General features: G+C 54.4%; 1 protein-coding gene across 1 annotated transcript; it reads left to right on the top strand.

Annotated features, from left to right (window-relative positions):
• Positions 1 to 7,965: 7,965 nt before the first annotated feature.
• SYNM (synemin) lies at positions 7,966 to 22,177 on the top strand (the record flags this gene model as incomplete). The annotated part of the gene is made up of 5 exons (XM_081114763.1): positions 7,966 to 8,778; positions 11,204 to 11,328; positions 15,004 to 15,074; positions 16,848 to 19,252; positions 20,202 to 22,177. The coding sequence occupies 5 exons, from the start codon at positions 7,966 to 7,968 to the stop codon at positions 20,481 to 20,483; spliced, it is 3,696 nt and encodes a 1,231-aa protein (XP_080970889.1). The 3' UTR covers positions 20,484 to 22,177.
• Positions 22,178 to 22,282: the final 105 nt, after the last annotated feature.

Here is a 22,282-nt window from a genome sequence, read left to right on the forward strand (position 1 = left end):
GTGCCCTGGACCTCAACACTGAATGCTTGTCAGTGGGGATTCGATTGGTTTAGAGTAGGTCCTTATCATGGAGCTCTCTCCAGCCTCCACCATGCTGAGATGGACGGGCAATGACTGTCGCGGAAGAAAATGTCCATGACATAATGTTGAGCGAAGACAGCTGGTTGCACAACAGCGCACATAACAAGACCCACAGATGCACACCCGTGGCGCTGCTAACTGCGGTCACCCTGAGGTGTCAAGTCTGCGCGCGAACCGCCCTTTCTCCCCAAAGCCTTCCCTGGTCCCCACGTGGAAAGGGACGGCTCCCCACGCTCCTTATGTCTAGACAGATAATCAGCTACATAACCGCGTACTCATGTCGCCCGCAAAGGTTCGACTCCAAGACAAGACAGATACACTGTTGAGCTGTCTCCAATGTGTCCCCTAGACCCTCACACATCACCTTGCCCTTGGCAGGGGTCAAACATTTATCAGTGGTTTATTGGTAGGAACCCATGAGGACGGCACCAGCCACAGAATAGAACAGCCGTGGGCAAACTACGGCCCGCGGGCCGGATCCGGCCCGTTGGAAATGAATAAAACTAAAAAAAAAAAAAAAAAAAGACCGTACCCTTTTATGTAATGATGTTTACTTTGAATTTATATTAGGTCACACAAACACTCCATCCATGCTTTTGTTCCGGCCCTCTGGTCCAGTTTAAGAACCCATTGTGGCCCTCGAGTCAAAAAGTTTGCCCACCCCTGGAATAGAATGACTGGCCTATCAGTTGTTTCATGTCTGCAGAAAACAAAAAAAAATGGCAGAGACAACCAGCCCCTCGTTTTGCGCTTAAACCCAATGTCTTTTGCTCGAGAAGGTGCCTGGGAGAGACGTAAGAGGGGCCAGCTCCTCTCTCCTCGGTGGTGGTACAGAGACCTTCCTGAAGGACCTACCCTGTCCGAAGTCCCCAGGGAGGGAAGAACGGGTCCCCTTCGCCGGCTGGGTGGGTCGCGACGTCTGCATGAAGCTTCCCCTGCGGCTGCTATGCATCCACCTAAAAGAAATAAATTTGTTCCGCGCGAGTTACAGACACGTTACAAAGCTTCATTTTTTAAAGTGGCAGCGAATGTCTTCTAATATTAATGAGGATGACTGGGGGGGGGGGGGGGAACGTGTCTGGAAGGGTTTGCTGTGTCTCTAGAATGTCAGACTCTCTGCATCATCCCATTTCACAGTGGAGGCTCCCCTGGCACCCCAGCACCCTGCCATACGAATAAAACCCAACTTGTTGCCCGGCTGGCATGACAGCGGTAGAGCGTCGACCTAGGAACCCGGAGGTCACGGTTCGATTCCCGGTCAGGGCACATGCCCGGGTTGTAGGCTTGATCCCCAGTAGGGGGTGTGCAGGAGGCAGCCGATCCATGATTCTCTCTCATCATGGATGTTTTTCTCCCTTTCTCTCTCCCTCTCCCTTCCTCTCTGAAATCAACTAACATGAAACATTTTAAAGTATATTATCTAGTAAATAATAAACCAGGAAATAGTCATTTATCATCATGATCAAGTATTATTTACTATAATTGTACACGTGCTGTATTTGTATGCAACCGGCAGCGCAGTAGGTGTGTTTACACCAGCATCACCACAAACTTGTAAACAGTGCATTGCACTATGACATCACAGTTGCTACATCATAGTGGCTATGACACCATAGTGGCTATGACATCATAATGGCTATGACATCACAGTGGCTATGACATCACAGTGGCTACAACATCATAGTGGCGATGACATCATAGTGGCTATGACATCATAGTGGCTATGACATCATAGTGACTACATTATAGTGGCTATGACATCATAGTGGCTATGACATCATAGTGGCTATGATGTCACCAGGCAATAGGAATTTTTAGTTCTGTCATAATCTTATGGGACCACCGTTGTCTATGTGGTCCATCCTTGACCAAAACGTCATTATATGGTGCATCACACGCGCCTGTGTGTGTGTGTGTGGGGGGTCTCTTTCTCTGGGGAACCCTGACTCACACAGATCTTGGTACAACTTATGGGATAGGGTGGTTTCCGGCACCTCGGAGTTCAGAGCCTGCTTGGTGGATGAATAGCTGTGACGGAAATCTCGGGTCCCCTGCGTGAACCCCCCGCTCTGGGACACAGCCAGCGTCTCATTCCTGCGTGAGCTGGCGTTCTTTGTTTTAGGAAGGACGTAAGTTGGACCTTCGCGAAGAACACGGTGTATACATTCCTTTGGGGGGGAAAGTCCAAATGGCGTCAACACTGACCCAGTCCTTACACCTTAGTTTGTGAGGCTGGTTTTCTTGCACAATTTCCCTTGAATTGTGTGTCTTGACTTTGCCCCTAACCACGACGAGGCAAGCACTTGCAAGAAGTCAGCCTATGGCCCTTTAACGAACCAACAGTGTGTGACCCAGCAACGTGGAGGTTGGTGTTTCTTTGGAGGTCAAAGGGGGAGAAATGAAGCCCAGGGGTGTCTTCTGGAAAAATCACACGCCTGTGTGTGAGGGAGGCAGCGATCTTTTAAAATGTAACTGTTTTCTCCTATTTACTAATCTGAATCGAAACATAGGGTTTCCATACTGCCCCCACCCCTGGCTACTTACTACCCAGTCCATGATGTACCTTTTTTAAAATACATTTTTATTGATTTCAGAAAGGAAGGGAGAAGAAGAGAGAGAAACATCCATGATGAGAGAGAATCATGGATCAGCTGCCTCCTGCATGCCCCCTACTGGGGATCGAGTCCACAACCCGGGCCTGTGCCCTGACCGGGAATCCAACCATGACCTCCTGGTTCCTAGGTCGACACTCAAGCACTGAGCCACACCGGCCGGGCCCATATGTACTCCTAATCAAGAGATTTCCAAACAGCCTCATTCCATTTCGCCCTTGTAGCCAAACAACAGAGGGTGTGGCCTTTCCACCTAGTGACTTTCTGCATTTCACATCCAAGAAAACTCGCAGCGAAGGGGAGGATCTAAAGAGCTGTGTCTCCCGGACTTGACGGACAGTCCGGCTCCAAAGATGATGTGGCTTTCTTCCTAGAGCTTAGAAGAGATGGGTGCTGACGACATAATACAGCGTGAGGCTTAAAACCGGGACACATACCTGGTCCCCGATCTGGTCCCTTCAATCCCTCAATGTTCCCTGGATGCCTTCTACTTGGCCGACAAAGAATGTTTTGCAAAATCCTGGTGGCTAAATCCTTGTCACGGGGTCAGTGCTCCATCTAGTGGTCAACAGGATAATTGCAAAAACACAGCCTCCCAGGTCAAACTGCCAAACTATTTGCAAAACTGGGCTTCAGACCTAAATTATCTATGGTTCTCAGACTTTGCCACCCGCTACCATCACCTGGGCGGTGTGTGAACAATCAGTTTCCTGGGCGACACCCCGTACCAATGAAGTCAGAACTTCTGAGAGTGGGACTCAGGCATCGACATTTTTTAAAACTCCAATAGGAAGCCGGTGACCCCCACAACCAAAACAAGGCATGAAAAGCTAGAATAACCTCCTGCAAATATTTCATATCACACATTTCATAAAAACAGTTTTATGTATAGAAGAGGAGTTTCCCCCTTCTCTAAAATTGGGTCATTTTTAAAATATATTTTTATTGATATCAGAGAGAGAGAGAGAGAGAGAGAGAAACATCAATGACGAGAGAGAATCATTGATTGGCTGTTTCCTGCATGCCCCCCACACTGGGGATGAAGCTTGCAAGCCCTCCTCCCTCCCCTCCCCTCCCCCCGTCCCAGCATGTGCCCTGACTGGGAATCGAACTGTGACCTCCTGATTCATAGGTCGATGCTCAACCACTGAGCCACACCGTGTGGGCTGATTGCATTGCATTTTAGCAGCATTTACAGGGCACACAGAATCTCAGTGGCTGCCTAAGGCATTCCCTTGACTGGGGACTTTGGGGTAAGGTTCTATGACGAAATAGCCAGGTAATACAGTCATCTTTATAGAAAGAGAAAAAAAAATGCCAATAGTCATGGGATTCAGTGGTCATTTGGATTTCAAAATTGAGGGTTAATGTAGTTCAGAGAGGTTTTATTGCATTCAATGGAACGTATTCTAATTGTAAGGGGATGGAGAGGAGAAAGTGAGGCTGCTTTCAGGCATTTGAGAAAAGTGATTTCTGCCGTACAAGACAAAATGCAACAATGATCTAAGGATTATAGATTGAGCAGCAAGAAAGAGAGGAATTAAAAAAATGTAAAAAGCCTGGCTTGTGGTTGAGCATAGACCCATGAACCAGGAGGTCACGGTTCGATTCCCAGTCAGGACACATGTCTGGGTTGGGGGCTTGAACCCCAGTTGGGGGAGAAGGGGGGAGGCGTGCAGGAGGCAGCTCCACTATGATTCTCTCTCACTGATGTTCCTATCTCTCACTCCCTCTCCCTTCCTCTCTCTGAAATCAATAAAAACATATCTTTAAAAGACTAAAAGAAGAGTCTCAATAGTGCAGAATTTTGGAGGTGAGACCTAACACTATTAAACATGAAACTTATTCTGCAAAAGGTAGCTTCGTTGGATAGACAGCCAGTGACAAGAGATCAAAGAAAGACTACTAAAAGTTGGCAGGGACTGAATTAAGAAGTGTTCATGGGCCCAACTGGCGTGGCTCTGTGGTTGAGTGTTGACCTATGAACCAGGAGGTCACGGTTCGATTCCCGGGTTGCTGGCTCCATCCCCAGCAAGGGGCGTGAAGGAGGCAGCCGATCCATGATTCTCTCTCATCAATTCATCCTTGATGTTTCTCTCTCTCCCTCTCCCTTCCTCTCTGAAATCAACAGAAATATATATATTTTTTAAAAGAAGTGTACATAGAAGATTTAGGCACTGGATGATGAATATGTCACTATTATGAAGCCAGTGTACAGGGGCGGGGAGGAAGAGTCAGCACAAACAGTCATATTCCACACCCTGCCTTTCTTCTGAGCACTTATCACCTCTAACACACTACACATTCCACTTAATTTTCATGCATACCGTCTCTGCCACCACTAGAATTTAAGTTGCATTGGGGCAGGACTTTTGTTGGCTCATTATTAAATACTCTGCAATTAGTGTCTACACATAGGTTCTCAAAAGATCACGTTGAGCCCTAATTGGTTTGCCTCAGTGGATAGAGCGTCGGCCTGCGGACTGAAGGGTCCCAGGTTCGAATTCTGGTCAAGGGCATGTACCTCAGTTGCAGGCTAGATCCCCAGTAAGGGGCGTGCAGAAGGCAGCTGACTGATGTTTCTCTCTCATCGCTGTTTCTGACTCTATCCCTCTCCCTTCCTCTCTGTGAACGTCAATAAAAAAATATTTTAAAGAAAGATAATGTTGGATAAATGAATTCTTCATAGCGCATAACTGGGAAAGTTAAGGAAATCTCTTTTCTTTTTAAAGATTTTTAAGTTGATTTTTTTACAGAGAGAGGAAGGGAGTGCGAGTGAGAGAGAAACATCAATATGAAAGGGAAACATCTATCGGCTGCTTCCTGTACACCCATTACCTGGGATCAAGCCTGAAACCCGGGGATGTGCCCTGATTGGGAATCAAACAAGCAGCCTCCTGGTGTTTCCTAGAGCTGCCAAAAGGCACTACCACAAACCTAGTGGCTCAGGACAACAAAAAATTCATTGTGGGACAAGTCTGGAGCCAGAAGTCTGAAATTCAGATGCCAGCAGGGCTAGGCTCCCTTGCAGGCTCTGGAGGAGGGTCCCCCCGTCCTCTAGCTTCTGGTGGCCACATGAGTCCAGCCTCTCGTTACATCTGCACATGGCCTTAGCTCATGGCTCAGTGGCTGAGTGTCGACCTAGGCACCTGGAGGTCACGGTTTGATTCCCAGTCAGGGCACATGCCCGGGTTGTGGGCTTGATCCCCCAGTAGGGGGCGTGCGGGAGGCAGCCAATCAATGACAGAGGCACATCCGCCCAGAGGCACAGGTGCAATGACAGGGGCCCCACCTGCTGGGGGCAGAGTGGGGGTGTAAAGCCCATCAGAGCAAATGGCCACAGGGTGAGGGGCCACTTACCCAGAGGTTAAAGGTAAAGGAGACACAGGCTGTGGGCAGCCCAGGGTTCCCTTTTTAGCCCCGCCCTTTGACTGCTGTGTGCCCTCCAGGAAGTCACTCGCCCTGTCTGGGCTGCAGTAGCCTCACCTGTACAGTGGCTCCTCCCAGGAGTGTGGGTAACGGTGTGGGTGCCCCACTTTCCCCGAGGGTTTTCCGTCCCCTAATCAGCACCCCCGCCTCACCACCCTCCCCTCCCCCAGCCTCTTGCATGAACTCTGGAGGGGCCACTGCTCTCCTGACTCCTTTTCAACCCCAGCGATCACAGTCCCAGCAGGAAACAGATGGCACAGGCAAACGATTTTCTGGAAGGAGTTTGGCAAAGGGACTGTGGACAGGTGTGAGCGCAGGAGGGACAGCCAACCTGGGAGGTGGCACCCCCAAACAGAGAGCATCCAAGGTCTCAAGGGGGTGGGGCCACATGAAGGGGGGGAGTGGTCACATGAACAAGGGGGTGGGGCCACGTGAAAAAATAAAAACTACTCATCAAAAAGCACACCATTTTTAGTGAAAAATTGGTGTAGCAAGCGACTTGTTCTAGTTCTTTATTCATTAAGATTGTCTAGCTTGTACATGTTAAAATCTCATATTAAGCCTTAGCCGGTTTGGCTCAGTGGATAGAGCATCGGCTTGCAGACTAAAGGGTCCCAGGTTCGATTCCCGGTCAGGGCACATGCCGGGTTGTGGGCTTGCTCCCCAGTGTGGGGCGTGCAGGAGGCAGCCGATCCATGATTCTCTCTCAACATTGATGTTTCTCCCTCTCCCTTCCTCTCTGAAACCAATGAAAGGAAGAAAATAATTTTCTCTAAAAAAAAAAAAGTTTGGGGAAATGTCAGGTGCCCACGAAAACCCTGCCCTCAGAGCTCGCCACAAGTTCTCCTGCCAAAGGATAGAAGCCGAGGCCTCACAGTGCAGCCTGCGACCCTCTCAGCGGTTCTCAACCTTCTGGCCCTTTAAATACAGTTCCTCATGTTCTGACCCCCAACCATTAAAATTATTTTCGTGGCTACTTCATCACTGTCATGTTGCTACTGTTATGAATCCTCATGTAAATATCTGATATGCAGGATGGTCTCAGGCGACCCCTGTGAAAGGGTCGTTCGACCGCCAAAGGGGTCGCGACCCACAGGTTGAGAACCGCTGCTCTAAGAAGCCAAACATGGGATGCCAGCAACCCCGTGTCAGACGCCTCGCTTGTGCGTCAAAACTTCAGCACCTGGGTATGCACTTCCGTTTCCAGTGAAAATGGAACTTTTCCTGCATAGGGGTGTGCATAAGTGCATACGATAAGGTACAGACGTATATGAGACGTGTATCTGTGCACTTTTGAAAGACAGACATTCCTCCAAACTCCAAGGCCCCCCTGCCAAACCCGGCCTCTCACCTCATGGCAGCTTCAGAGTCCGCCCACGAAGGCCGGGTCGGACCCTTGGGTGCCGTCGGTGCGCGCGGCAGGGCAGCAACAGGGAGCCTTTTCCCCTCGTCCCTTCGGCCGGCGACCAGGACCCGACGGCCAGGCGGCGACCAGCACCCCGGGCGCGCGCGGGCCCCGAGGTGCGCACCGGCCGGCCGGGCGCCGCGGCCACTCCGGCACCAGGTGGCGCCGCGCGTCCCCACAGCCCGCGGCGTCCGTGCGCTGCGCCCTGGGCGCGCCGCGCCGCGCTGCGCTCTGATTGGCTGGGCACCTGCCCGCGCCCCGCCCCCTGCCGGGGACCTAAGTGCGGCTGCTCGCCAGCTCGGGGCGCAGTCTGCGGGCCTCCCGGGCGGCGGTAGCGGTAGCGGCGGCGGCGGGGCGGGAGCGGCGCATCGGAGGGGACAAGACCGGGACAGGAGGGGACAGGCCGGCCGGCTGGCAGCGCCCCGCACACCCGCAACGATGCTGTCCTGGCAGCTGCACACGGGCCCCGAGAAGGCCGAGCTGCAGGAGCTCAACGCCCGGCTCTACGACTACGTGTGCCGGGTGCGCGAGCTGGAGCGCGAGAACCTGCTCCTGGAAGAGGAGCTGCGCGGCCGGCACGGGCTGCAGGGCCCGGACGCCGAGGGCCAGGCCCGCTGGGCGGAGGAGGCGCGCGGCTTGCGGCAGCAGCTGGACGAGCTGAGCTGGGCCACGGCGCTGGCCGAGGGCGAGCGCGATGCCCTGCGGCGCGAGCTGCGGGAGGTGCAGCTGCTGGCGGAGGAGACGCGCGCCGCCCGCCGCCGCCTGGACGCCGAGCTGGGGGCGCAGCGGCGGGAGCTGCAGGAGGCCCTGGGCGCGCGCGCGGCCCTCGAGGCGCTGCTGGGCCGGCTGCAGGCCGAGCGCCGCGGCCTGGACGCGGCCCACGAGCGGGACCTGCGGGAGCTGCGCGCGCTGGCGGCCGGCCTGACCCTGAGCTACAGCGCCCGCGCCCTCCGGCCCGCCGCGCCCCCGCCGCCGCGCCTGCGGGAGGTGCACGACAGCTACTCGCTGCTGGTGGCCGAGTCGTGGCGGGAGACGGTGCAGGTGTACGAGGACCAAGTGCGCGAGCTGGAGGCGGCCCTGAGGCGCGGCCAGGAGAGCCGGCAGCAGGCCGAGGAGGAGAGCCGGCTGTGCGCGCAGGAGGCCGAAGCCTTGCAGCGCCAGGCGCTGGAGCTGGAGCAGCTGCGCGCGCTGTTGGAAGAGGAGCTGCTGCGGATGCGCGAGGCCTACGAGCTGCAGGCCCAGGAGCGGCAGGTCCGTTCGCAGGGACCAGCCCCATCCGGGCCCCGGAGCGCCCTGCAGGGGCTGGGGGAGCGGCGGGTCTCCCCGGACCCACGGCGCCTTCACTGGGCGTCACCCTGGGTGGTGTTGGCCCCGAGGTTGCCTGAGCTGCCTAGGGCCAGGACACTGAAGGGGGGCACCTTGCTCTGCCTCAGGACCTCAGGGTCCCAACATCTCTCCAGCCCCGGAAAATGGACCCCTGGCCCATGGACTCAGGGGGCGAGTGCCAAATGCCAGGTTCTGGTGGCTAGCTCTGTCCCTGTCATCTTTTTTAAAAAAAATATTTTTAAATTGATTTCAGAGAGGAAGGAGAGGGAAAGAGAGATAGAAACATCCATGATGAGAGAGAATCATGGATCATCTGCCTCCTGAACACCCTCTACTGGGGATCGAGCCCACAACCTGGGCATGTGCCCTTGACTGGAATCGAACTTGGAACCCTTCGGTCCGCAGGCCAGTGCTCTATCCACTGAGCCAAACAGGCCAGGGCCAGAGATGTGGGGTGTGTGTTTTTTTCACAGTCCGAGCTGAAGCCAGGTCTCTGGGGAGTGTAAAAGCCGCGGAAACGCTGCCCGGTGGCAGGCTGTTATAACAAGTGCCGAGTAAGGTAAACAGTTGCTGTTTCAGAGAAGCACAGGCTCAAACCTCGGATACTGCCCGGGTGACACCTGGTGTGATTTATTGTCTGTACGCCCTGCCCAGTCTCGGACAGAATTGGAAATAATCCCAAATCTTCCTATCAGTAGTTCCCAGGAGGACGGCTTAAAATAACACGCCCATAAACTCAGAAGTATTTTTTTAAGGGAACAGTTTGTGTAGCTCCGAGTTAAAAGATTTGCGATCGGGTGATATGGCGGTGCAAGAGTGAGTGGGTTTGGAAGATGCTGCCTGGAGGCGTGTTGTGTGGGCTGAATCCTCACCATTCCTTTGCTGTCGTGGCTCCCTCGGCTTATCTCAGACCTGGAAGCTCTAGGGGTGGAAAGAACCCTTATCCCCCTAATTAAATTTTTTAAAAATTGATTGAAGAGAGAGGGAGGTAGAGAGAAAGAAATAACGTTGCTGAGAAACATCATGCATCGGCTGCCTCCTGCACGCCCCCTAATGGGGATCGAGCCCGCAACCTGGGCATGTGCCCTTGACTGGAATCGATCCTGGGACCCTTCAGTCCGCAGGCTGACGCTCTATCCACTGAGCCAAACCGGCTCGGGCGCCAATGAGTCTTAGGTCCCTGCTTCCAAAAGTCAAACTTCCCTTTGGCAGTTTCCGGAAAAGTTGACTCGCATGGAAATGTGGTTGGGACAATACTTCCTTTCACTCCAACGCAGTTTGATTTTCCTCTGTGTTTTGGGGGGTGAAGGGGTGGGGTGCAGAACTCTTCCGTGCCTTCTGGGAAGAGAGATTCTTTGCCCGTACCCCTTTGGCATGGCTCGGAGACCTTAACCAGCTTAGGAGGTTTGTGGTTGGAGAATTGAGTGCATCTGGTTTTATTTTTTCTAAGCAGCTTGACAATACATGAACGTCTTCGAAAAGAATAAGCTACAACAGAGTCTCAGGTTGGACTGTTTAGGTTGAATTTTGTAGAGCAGAAGGGAGTAAAGTGTTTATGTTCTATACGCTAACCTTGTGGCTGAGTCTGGAGTCATCAGTGGGGTGCTGTGCAGCTGGCATTGTTCTAGAAGCGGGGACACACAGCACATGGAGAGAGATGGACAGATGGGATTGACATGCAGAAGGGCTGTAAAGAGTCATGTGAGCACGTGCCCTGTTACTGATGTCCTACAAGTACAGTCAAAAAAGATTTCGCCCGGCCAGCATGGCTCAGTGGTTGAGCATCGATCTATGAAACAGGAGGTCACAGTTCGATTCCTGGTCAGGGCACATGTCGGGGTTGTGGGCTTGATCCCCAGTAGGGGGCGTGCAGGAGGCAGCCGATCTATGATTCTCTCTCATCATGGATGTTTCTATCTCTGTCTCCCTTCCTCTCTGAAATCAATAAAAATATTTTAAAAATTTTAAAAATTCCTTCATTTTATAAAAGGGACACGTACCTCAGTTGCAGGCTCAATCCCCAGCCGGGTTGGAGACAATCAATTGGTATGTCTCTTAAACATCAATGCCTCTCTCTCTCTCTCCCCCTCCTCCCTTCCATTCTCCCCCCCAAAAAAATCAATGGAAAAATATCCTCAGTGAGGATTAAAAAACACACAAAACTTCCATATGTAATAAAAAACAACAACAATTGCTATGTGGAACAAATGCACCACTTGAAACCATCCTTGCGATGACTGCCCCTTTAACCTGGACGGTTTTCATCTCTCTGTGACCTGGACTATTGTTACCGCCAGTTGGACCCAGCACAGCTCCAGGCCTTGATCTAAACACCCTCTGATCTTTCTAGAGTGCGATTGACCGCCTGGAGGATGAGAAGGCTACCCTCACCTTGGCCATGGCCGACCACCTGCGGGATTATCAGGAGCTGGTGCAGGTGAAGACCAGCCTCAGCCTGGAGGTGGCAACCTATCGGTAAGGATGGGCTCTAGGCAGCTCCAGGCTGTGGTCCTGGTAATGGAGGAGAGGCTGTTGTCTTGGCAACAGTGGAGGGGCTGTTTTCCTGGCAACTGAGGAGGGGCCGTTGTCCTGGCAACGTAGGAGGGGCCGTTGTCCTGGCAACGTAGGAGGGGATGTTTCCCAGCCATCCCCATGGAACTCCAGGCCTAGCTCTCAGGCTCTCCTGAGTCATGCGTCCATCTCTGGCCAGGGGACAAAGTGCCTCATGAGTCACATGGACGGAGGCTGGGGTGGGAGGTGCCCCAAACCTGGCACCACTCTAGAGCCTATGCCGGGCTGGCCCGGAAACCCACCTCTGAGCCGGTGTTAGGTAACACCGGATGCCAGGCCGGTCTCTTCCCGGCAGGAATCTTCCTGTTTCCTCTCCGGGTTGCAATAAGGAGACTCTGATTTTATGCTTTGTCTTTGGGATTGTTTTTCTTTTTACATATATTTTTATGGATTTCAGAGAGGAAGGGAGAGGGAGAGAGAGATAGGAACATCAACGATGAGAGAGAATCATGGATCGGCTGCCTCCTGCACGCCCCCTACTAGGGATGGAGCCTGCAACCTGGGCATGTGCCCTGACCGGGAATCGAACCGTGACCTCCTGGCTCATAGCTCGACGCTCAACCACTGAGCCATGGCTGGCTGGGCTTGTCCCGACTCCTTAATGAGGCCGGAGACGTGGTTTTCTCACACGCGTCCACTTATTTTTCTGCTGAGGAGGCTGCCGACCTGGGGAGCCACATGAAATGGCCACAAATAGGCGGTGAGTCAGGAGGTTGGCATCTCACAGTACCAAGGCCTGGAGGCCGCTTTCCTCGCCTCAAAATAACCAGAGAAGCTCTACCCACTTCTTAAAGCCATACGAGTCTCTTCCTTAAAAATAGGCCTCTGAGCCCGGCCAGCGTGGCTCCGTGGTTGAGCACTGACCTATGAATCAGGAGGTCACGGTTCCATTCCCGGTCAGGGCGCATGCCCGGGTTGAGGGCTCCATCCCCCGGAGTGGGTGTGCAGGAGGCAGCCGGTCCATGATTCTCTCTCATCATTGATGTTTCTATCTCTCCCTCTCCCTCTCCCTTCCTCTCTCTGGAGTCAACAAAAATATATTTTAAAAAAATGGTCCTTGGAGAGGTTTTGAGGAAATCGTGCGTTTCTGGCCTCTATGCTAGTGGGTTTGTGGATGCCTCTGCCATTCGTCTGGTGGAGGGCAGGGCTCGGTGTGTGTTGTGAAGGGTGTGTGTTAATTAAGGCACCGATTACATGGCCAGTGCCTGCCTGTCCGTGCCTGGGAAGGCCCCGGATGGGTGCCCAGGTGCAGAAGGTGACACCTGCCCATGCCAGCCATCGAGAGGGGGACGCAGATGTGGGTCTGAGCCCTTCCCCAGGAGGGGAACCCTGTGGGGGCGTTTTGGGGAAAAGCTCCAGAAAATGGTGAATAGGCTTTCATCAGTGTGGTCTGGAGGGGGTGTCTGCAGGATTTGTTCTTTCTTTTTTAAAAATATCTTTATTGATTTCAGAGAGGAAGGGAGAGAGAGAGAGAGAGAAACATCCATGATGAGAGAGAATCATGGATTGGCTGCCTCCTGCATGCCCCCTACTGGGAGTCGAGCCCGCAATCCAAGCATGTGCCCTGACTGGGAACCAAACCATGACCTCCTGGTTCATAGTCCTTGAGCCACTGTGGCCAGGTGAGAGATCTTTTTTTTAAATAGTTTTTATTGTTTTTAGAGAGAGAGGGAGAGAGAGAAACATCAGTGAGTGAGAAACTTTGATCATCAATCGGCTGCCTCCTGCATGCCCCCTACTGGGGCCTAAGCCCGCAACCTAGGCATGTGCCCTGACCGGGAATAGAACAGATGACCTCTTGGTGTGTGGGACGATGGTCAATCCACTGAGCCACACTGGCAGCCGGGCCCGAGCGATCTTCTTTCCCCTGAACGTCTCTCCACATACACCTGTCATGGATGTATCCACTGACCGGTGCTCCCCAACACTTTCTGTCCTGACTTGGGCCGCTCCAGCGACAAGCCCTGTGGTACCTGAGGCTTCCCGCCGGGTCTGAACCAGCACGTGGCCTTCTCACCAAGCCCCACCCTGGCCCCTTCGCTGTCGGTGGCATCCTCGGGCGCCCACCCCCAGAGTCTCCCTTTTACCCAGAACATTCCTCCGATCCGGTACAGGCCTCAGAATTTTCTCTGCTTCGGAAGCTATTTGTGTTTCTGGGACGTGAAGCGCCTGGTCAAGAGGGTGTGGGATTAATGGGCTAGTGTCCTGCTTCCTGGCTATTTTCCTGAGTGGAAGGGCTGGGGTCCGGGCCCTGCCCCTCGTCTGTCTTCTGGTATCTGCACACGTGTACATGTCCGGCCCTGCGTCCGTGGCAAACCTGTCCACACACACCTTGCGTAGAATCCATCTCGCCATCATCTTTGCTGTTTTCATGAGAAAGGGCTCCCCGCCCAGCAGCCGACATGGCTCAGTGGTTGAGCATCGACCTAGGAACCAGGAGATCACAGTTCGATTCCTGGTCTGGGCACATGCCCGGGTTGGGGGCTCGATCTCCAACGCAGGGCCTGCAGGAGGCAGCTGATCCATGATTGTCTCTCATCATTGATGTTTCTCTCTCTCTCTCCCTCTCCCTTCCTCTCTGACATCAATAAAAATATATTAAGAAAAAAAAAGAAGGGGTTCCCCTTGGCTGGCTCCCCACCCCCCTCCGCCCACGGGGTTCCTGTATCCGTGGGAATCACCAGCCTTGGAATCAGTGGGCATGGAACTTGGTTCCCATTTGCCTGAGGCGCCAGGCCCCTGCCCAGCCCTGGCGTCCCACCTGTTTCCGTGCCCGGCTCTCAGCGGTAATCGGCAGCGTTTCCAAATGGCCCCCGCTGCTGCCTGCCCGTTGCCATCCACAGCTTGTTACTTCTTGGCAGGGAAGTTAGTGATGTCCCGCGTCGCTCCGGCAACGCGACAATTGTGGTGCCCGCAGCAGCCAGCCTCCTAGGGTCTCCTGGCGCAAGGGACATCCCGGGCCGACCCAGCCCCAGCCCCAGCCCCAGCACGCCCGGTCCGCGGGCCCAAAGCTGGCCTGGCCACTGTGTCCTCGGGGCTCTCCGTTGTCGGCGGGAATCACAACCCGATGAAGATGCCGCAGTTTCTTAGACTTTTGGAGCTCGACGTGGCCAAAGAAATCACCTGATCGAATGCTTTTGTTGTCGTTGTTTTGTGTATTGGTTTGTTTTAGAGAGAGTGGAAGGGAAGGGGAGCAACAGAGAGAGAGAAACATCGATGTGAGAGAGAGAGAGAGAGACATCGATTGATTGCCTCCCGCACGCGTCCCAAACGGGACCGGGGATCGAGCCTGCAACCGGGGCACATGCCCTTGACCCAGGAATCGAACCCAGGACCCTTCAGTTCCCGGGCTGATGCTCTAACCACTGAACAAACCAGTCAGGGGTAGACCCTCATTTTGTTCATTCGATCGGATGAATGCTCCACCCCCCGGGTCTGCGTTCAGACACGAGTCCTCAAACTCAGAGCCTGTGACGTTGTGGTCATCGACCCAGGACTCCACAGTGCGGCCCTCAGAGCCCATCTTGTGCTCTGTTTCCTAATGAGTTGTTGTTATTATTATTATTATTACTTCCACAGAGCCTTATTGGAAGGAGAAAGTAATCCAGAGATACGGATCCTGGCTGAGCGCATGGAACACCTGCCGCGAGGTAAAGACCAGAAAAGCTAATTCTTGAACTTCCAGATGCTTCCCATCTGGACAGCTTCCGCCCGAGGATAAACAGCAAAGCGTCGTTCACCTGGAGGCATTGGGGTTTAGATGTGATTTTGTTGCATAACCGTTGTTCACCCCACTCTTACGTACCGAATAGATTTTATCCAACGGGCCACCATTTTCAGGGGTGGGGGATCTTTTTTCCTGCCAAGGGCCATTTGCATATTTATGATATCACTCTGGGGCCATACAGAATGACCCACTTAGAAACCAGCCTGTTCTGTTTGGTCAAACAGTTCATTAACTCAGAGCCAGGCCAAGTGACTTCCAGGGCCTTATACAGCCCCTGGGCCAGACAGTTTATAAGTTGATAATTTTGTAGGGCCTGTGAATGATGTGATAAGTATCCAGATGGCCCTTGACAGAAAAAAGGTTCCCCACCCGTGACTTAGAAAGAAGTGGGGGGTGGGGTGGAAAGCAAACACGGACCAGGACCAGACTCCGAGGAGGACCCCAGGTTAGGTCCCGGGCTCCCTAATCTTTTACTGGCTCTGATTTTCAATCCTGGGAAAAGCTCAGGACGAGGGCCTTCGGATGTCTGCTACCTTGTTTCATGCATTCATTGTTCTCCAAGCTTCTTCAAGGATCCAGAGACCGTATTCATAAACTAAAACGTATTGTAGCAATTATGTATCGTGGCCAAACGAAGGAAGGATTAGACTAAAGCGTGTTGTTTTGGAACTCTGTGCCCAGGAGGATGGGTGCCCTTGAAGCTGTTCCCCGAATAAGTGTTCGGATGCGTTCCCAGACAGCGGGTCGGTCACGCCTGTGAGTGGCTGTATGCTCCTGTGGCCACAGCGCGTCAGATAATGCGGGGCCCCTGCCCACAAGGTGATGGGTCTAAAACTAGCCTGGATCTTACAGATCTCTCAATGAGCCTGCATTAGACAACCAGGCAGTTCCCGCATCATTTTCTGGGATGTGCCAGTGGAGAACCAGTATATTGACCCCAAAAGAGGAATCTTCGTAGAAATTGTCCTGTCTTGATCTCCCTCCTGTATGAGAGGCCTCTGGCCTTTGCTACCATGGAGACCAATGGGGAGAGAAGACAGGATGGGGTGTGGGTAGCACTGGGGTGGGAGGGGGATGCTCTCAGGGTGGATGGTGAGAGAGAGAGAGGGGGGTGGGGGGAGAGGAACATCAATGTGAGAGACCCATTGATGGGCTGCCTCCTACATGTGCCCCAGCTGGGGTTGGTGATCGAACCTGCAACCGAGGTATAGGGCCTTGACCGGGAATCGAATCCAAGACCCTTCAGTGTGCGGGCTAACACTCTAGAACAGCGGTTCTCAACTTGTGGGTCGCGACCCCTTTGGCGGTCGAACGACCCTTTCCCAGGGGTCGCCTAAGACCATCCTGCCTATCAGATATTTACATGACGATTCATCACAGCAGCAACATGACAGTGATGAAATAACAACGAATATAATATTACGGTTGGGTCACAACATGAGGAACTGGATTTAAAAGGCCAGAAGGTTGAGAACCACTGGTCTATAACCACCGAGAACACCAGCCAGGGCTACAGTGCCATGTTTTATAGCAACAGGATAAGTTGGAGATTTGAAACTATCTTATTGATGACGACCGTTCCGTGGTAATAGTGTGTGTTTATTGGATGGGATAGACCTGGGGGGGGGGGAGATGCTTTTATGATAGAAAGAGGTACCCATGATGCTGGTTTTAATGAACCGTTTGCTTCCTACAGAGCTCAGAACCACGGCCTACCAGCACACGCACGCGACGTTACAGAGGGAAATGAGGGAAAACGAGAGAAACCTGTTTCTGAGGCACAAGCCGCCCCCCGGGAGTGTCCGTCGCAGCTGGACCCGGCCCCCGCCCCACACAGCCACGGGGCCCGCCGCCAGGGGACGCTTCCCGGGCCCGGGATCTCCTGTCCTCCCCACCGCCCGGCGGGAGACCGCCTACGAGAAAACCGCCAACAGTCAGGCCCGTTTCAGGACTTTCTCTCCCATGTCCGGGCTTTCGAGGAAAGCCGGGGTGCTCGCGCAGACATTCCCTGGGAGGCCGAGAACCGACGAAGGTCCCAAGGCGCGTCTGGCCAGAGAGGCCAGCCCCGCCCGCGAGTCCCACCGCGACCGCAGGGACCGAGTGGCGGTGGGTGCCCCCGAGAGCGCCTGGTCCGAGGAGAGGATCGTCGTTTTGGGAAAGAAAACGGAAGCTCCGGCCGCGAGGGAGCGGGAGAGAAGCCAGGAGAGAAGCCGGCCTGTGACCATCCACGTGAAGCGAGAAGAGAAGATGTTTGACTCGAAGGAGAAGGCTTCGGAGGAGAGGAACCTGCGGTGGGAGGAGCTGACCAAGTTGGATAAAGAAGCCAGGAAGAGGGAGAGCGAGCTCATGAAGGACAAGGCGAAAGGGAGGGAGCCCCCCCAAGAGACGTGTGTGCGGGTGAGAGAGGTACCGATCCGCCTGGAAGTGTCCCGGGACAGCCGGGCAGAGGAGGGGGCCGCCCGAGGGGCCCGGACGCCCCTACAAAAGGATGCAGGTGGTGGTCCGGGGGGAGGGATGGACACGAGGAGAGAGGCGAGGTTCGGGCTGGACGCCAGGGAGGCCGCGGGCTCGCCGAGCGGCGACGCCACGACGGAAACCATCGCGGAGAGCATCGTGTCCAGCGTGCTGAAGCGGTTCACCCAGTCTCCCGAGACCGAGGCCTTTCCGGACACGAAGGTCACGTACGTGGGCCGGAGGGAGCTGCCCGGGGACAAGGGAACCAAGACGGAGATCGTGGTGGAGTCGAGACGGACGGAGGAGATGGACGTGCGGGACGGAGCCGGCCTGGACTCCCTTCTGGGCCAGGGCGGGAAGGCCGAGGTGGAGCTGAAGGCCAAGTCCACGGAGCGGATGATCGGGGACCTCATCAGTCTCGGTCTGAAGGGGAGGGAGGGCAGGGCCAAGGTGGTCAACGTGGAGATCGTGGAAGAGCCCGTGAGCTACGTGGCGGGCGGGAGGACGGAGGAGTTTTCCACCCCCTTCCGAGTGGAGGAGGCCGACGACGCGTCCCCGGGGTTCGGGGAGGAGAAGGAGGTCGAGTTCTCAGCGGCTCGACGTCAGAAATCCACGCTGCCCCCGGGGAACGCCACGCGGGTGGAAGAAGTGACGGAGGCAGGTGACTCGGAGGAAGAGCAGAGGTATTTCGTGTCCACCCCGGAGGAGGGCCCCGAGGGGCGTGACTTCGGGCAGGACAAGGATGAGGGCTCGGTGTACGGGCAGATCCACATCGAAGAGGAGTCCACCATCCGGTACTCCTGGCAGGACGAGATCGTGCCGGCGTCCCGGAGGACGGTCTCCTGGGCAGAGACGGCGGGGAAGTCCCCGGGTACCCCAGCATCGTCTCCGGAGGCGGAGGTGGGCTCCCCGCACTGGATCGAGGAGACGACCAGCGGCGAGTTTCGCGCCGAAGCCACGGTCATCGACAAGGAGATTAAAATCCCGCACCAGTTCCACGCGTCGATCAACAGAGACTTCAGGGAGCCCAGGCACCAGCTGGTGGAGGTGATGGAGCAGCTGGAGGAGAGCCTCCCGGAGCGGGTGAGGGAGGAGCTGTCTGCCCTCACCACCCAGGACCAGGGCGGGCTGGGCGGCCGCCTCTCGGTGGACGTGAAGAAAGTCCAGCCCTCGGGCGGCGGGGCCATGACCCTGGTGGCCGAAGTCAACCTGTCCCAGACCGTGGACACCGACCAGCTAGACCTGGAGGAGCTGAGCAGAGACGACGCCGGTGAAATAGAGCGAGCCGTGGAGGCCGTGGTGCGAGGCAGCCTGGCCCAGCGACGCAGCCCGGGACCCGGGAGCCCAGACGGGGATGCTGGAGCGTCACCACCGGCGACCGGCTTGGGCTTCAAGCGCTGGGCCACCCAGGAGCTGTACAGCGCCTCCGCCGAGGACGATGACGCCGGCTGGGCCTCTCGCAGCTCGGAGACGGTCACCACCACGCAGAGGCCGGTGTCGGCCACCGTGGAGGTCACCAGCCCACGGAGCTTTGCCCGCTCGCATGTGCTGGAGGACGTCAGCTCGTCTGTGAGACACATTAAAATCGGCCCCTCTGGAGTTTGGAGGACCGAGCAGGTCCCCCCCGAAGGACCGGCGGCAGGACAGGTGAGTGGGGAAGGTGGCTGGGGCCGGGCAGCCAGTTCCGAGGGAGCCTGCTGTTTTTTGAGGCGCTTTCCAGTAGGTCCCGGTCCAAGTCGAGTGTCCAAAGAAATCGTCTCCCAAGTGCCTGACCCTGCCTGGCAGCAGGCAGGGGGTGCAGAAGAACTTGGCCTCCCCTCTTCCCTCCAACCCCCCCAGAACTCGACACAGGCCAGGGAGCCACCGGGCATGTGGCTCCAAACAGTTTCATGCTCAAAGGGAAAGGAGTTTATAAGGCCCTGTTTCTGGGGCAGGGGAGGTTGGCGATGATGATTATTACTTTTTTAAAAAAATATATTTTATTGATTTTCCACAGAGAAGAAGGGAGAGGGATAGAGAGCTAGAAACATCGATGAGAGAGATTGATCAGCTGCCTCCTGCACGCCCCCCACTGGGGATGTGCCCGCAACCAAGGCACATGCCCTTGACCGGAATCAAACCTGGGACCCTTCAGTCCGCAGGCCGATGCTCTATCCACTGAGCCAAACCGGTTCGGCTATTATTACTTTTTTAAAAATATATTTTTACCTATTTCAGAGAGGAAGGGAGAGGGAGAGAGAGAAACATCCATGATGAGAGAGAACCATGGATCGGCTGCCTCCTGCACACCCCCCACTGAGAACCGAGCCCGCAACCCGGGCATGCGCCCTGACCGGGAATCGAACCGCGACCTCCTGGTTCACTGGTCGACGCTCACCCACTGAGCCACCGCCGGCTGGGCACGAGCAGACCCTTTAGGCACCGAAGTCTTGCAGAAACCCAAACCTCTGAGCATGCTGCCTTCTGTGGGCCCATTTCCAAAACATGGGCCCTGGCTGGTTCCGTGGGCTTCCCGGAGGGCCTAGGCAAGCCCGCAGGCAGCAGGACGCCAAGGCAGGCAGTTCCGGGGCCCAAAGGAGCTGCGTTTACCTTTCAGATGGACGTGAGTCCCACGGAGGCGGCCCCCCGCTGGGCCCGAGAGGCCACGGTCCGCTTCGCCACAGGGACGGAAGGGGATGCTCACGGCAGTACCTGGAGGGAGGCCGGCCGTGAGGAGGACCAGGCCGCCCGCGTGGCCTCCCGGGAGCAGGCTGTGTTCGACAGGACGGTGCAGCTGCAGAGGATGGTGGACCAGAGGTCGGTGGTCTCGGACGAGAAGAAAGTGGCCGTCCTCTATCTCGACAGTCAGGGGGACGAGGATGACGGACACTGGTTTTGATGACGTCTTTGTGTTCGAGGGTATTTGGTTTCGTAATGTACCAACCTGCAGAGGCCTTGGCTCATTGTCAGCGGGTGTGTGTGTGTGTGTGTGTGTGTGTGAAGTTCCCACTCTTTACTGAACCCTCCCCCATCTTTTTAATTTCTCCAAAGAGGGCGCCAGGTAATGTCAACTTTCTTTGCGGCCTGGAAAGGTGTCGAATGAATGAATGTGTGTCTTAAAAGGCGCTGGAGTTTTATCTGAGTTGGGGCTTTTCAAAAATACCGTTGATCTTTGTGGTCTTAAAAGTTTTTTGTTTGTTTTTTTAAAAAATAAAATTTTTATTGATTTCAGAGAGGGAGTGGGAGAGAAACATCCATGATGGGAGAGAATCATGGGTCGGCTGCCTCTTGCACGCCCCCTACTGGGGGTCGAGCCCGCAACCTGGGCGTTGAACACGTTCTGGTTCATAGGTTGACACTCCACCACTGAGCCACGCTGGCTGGGCTTAAAAGTTCCTTTTTTTTTTTCCCCCCCTGGGAGTTTTCGCTCCTGGGGACGGCTTGCACCAATTTGCACCTGGTCACAGACACGCCTCGCACCTATTTGCAACTCTACCTTTAGGTAAGCTGCCCCACCGGCAGCCAGAAAAAAGTTACGTATTACAGAGGACATTTTCTTTGCATGTGCTACTAATAGTCAACTAACCTTGTAAGGGGGAAAAAAAAAAGAAAACAATGCACTTTTCTCTTTCTGAAGTCTTTTCAGAAAGAAATCATAGGAGATAAGCAGATGGCTCACTTTGAAATCTACATGATTTCACCTTTAGGAAAAAGTGACACGTCATAGAGTTAAACCCACTGTAACACTTGAATGAATAGCTTTCTCTGTACAGAAGTTTAGAAAATAGAGCATCTTATTTATGGAGAGGGTAGCTCCAGGCTATTGCGGCATTTCAGTTTTTAAAAATATATTTTTATTGATTTCAGAGTGGGAGAGAGAGAGAGAAACATCGATGGGAGAGAATCATGGATCAGCTGCCTCCTGCACGCCCCCTACTGGGGATGGAGCCCACATTCTAGGCATGAGTCCTGTCTGGGAATTGAACCGTGACCTCCTGGTTCATAGGTTGCCGCTCAACCACTGAGCTGTGCAGACCGGGCTGAAAACTTCGATCTTTAAAGGTGTAATGTCACGTTAAAGCTAGTATCTCAAACACCCCAGCATATTGTAATCCAAGATGGTTTCTTTCCCACGATGTTGCCTAGACTACGCTTTTTCTAACAGTATCATAGAACTGCCCGGAGTGCACAGAGGAGGAATGAGCCAGATGGCATCACCCTCAGGTAGGTCATGGCCTCAGGGGTGAGGGTGGCATTGAAAGTTCTCCCCTCTGGGTTTCACACGGACGGTCCTCAGGCCCCCGAGACGCGCATCTCCCCGGCTTCAAGGAACGTTTAGGGAGAGTTGGTCTTCGTCACCGATAAGTGGAGGAGAAATAAGTGAGCATAACTTTGGGGTGAGGATGCGGTCTTTTCCTATTTACTGTTGTTTCGCCTTAATAGTATTCATGGGCTGCTTCTCACCTTCCCGCGGGCTGCTTCGATATTGTTTGTTTAAAATGTATATTGAGGATGGCCTCATCTAAAAGGCTTCCCTTGCTAACCTGCTCCCTGCGAAGGGAAATGTCACAAAACGTGTAAAAATAAAAATCTAAGAAAACAACAAAAACCCTGGCATTGCCACTCAAGAGAATGAATGTCTCCAGGGCGGGGGGGTGTTTGTTTTCCTGTTTACACGCTAATGAAAACGTGTGTTCA

The sequence above is a fragment of the Myotis nattereri genome, assembly GCF_964212035.1.
Source record: "Myotis nattereri genome assembly, chromosome: 21".
Taxonomy (NCBI): Eukaryota; Metazoa; Chordata; class Mammalia; order Chiroptera; family Vespertilionidae; genus Myotis; species Myotis nattereri.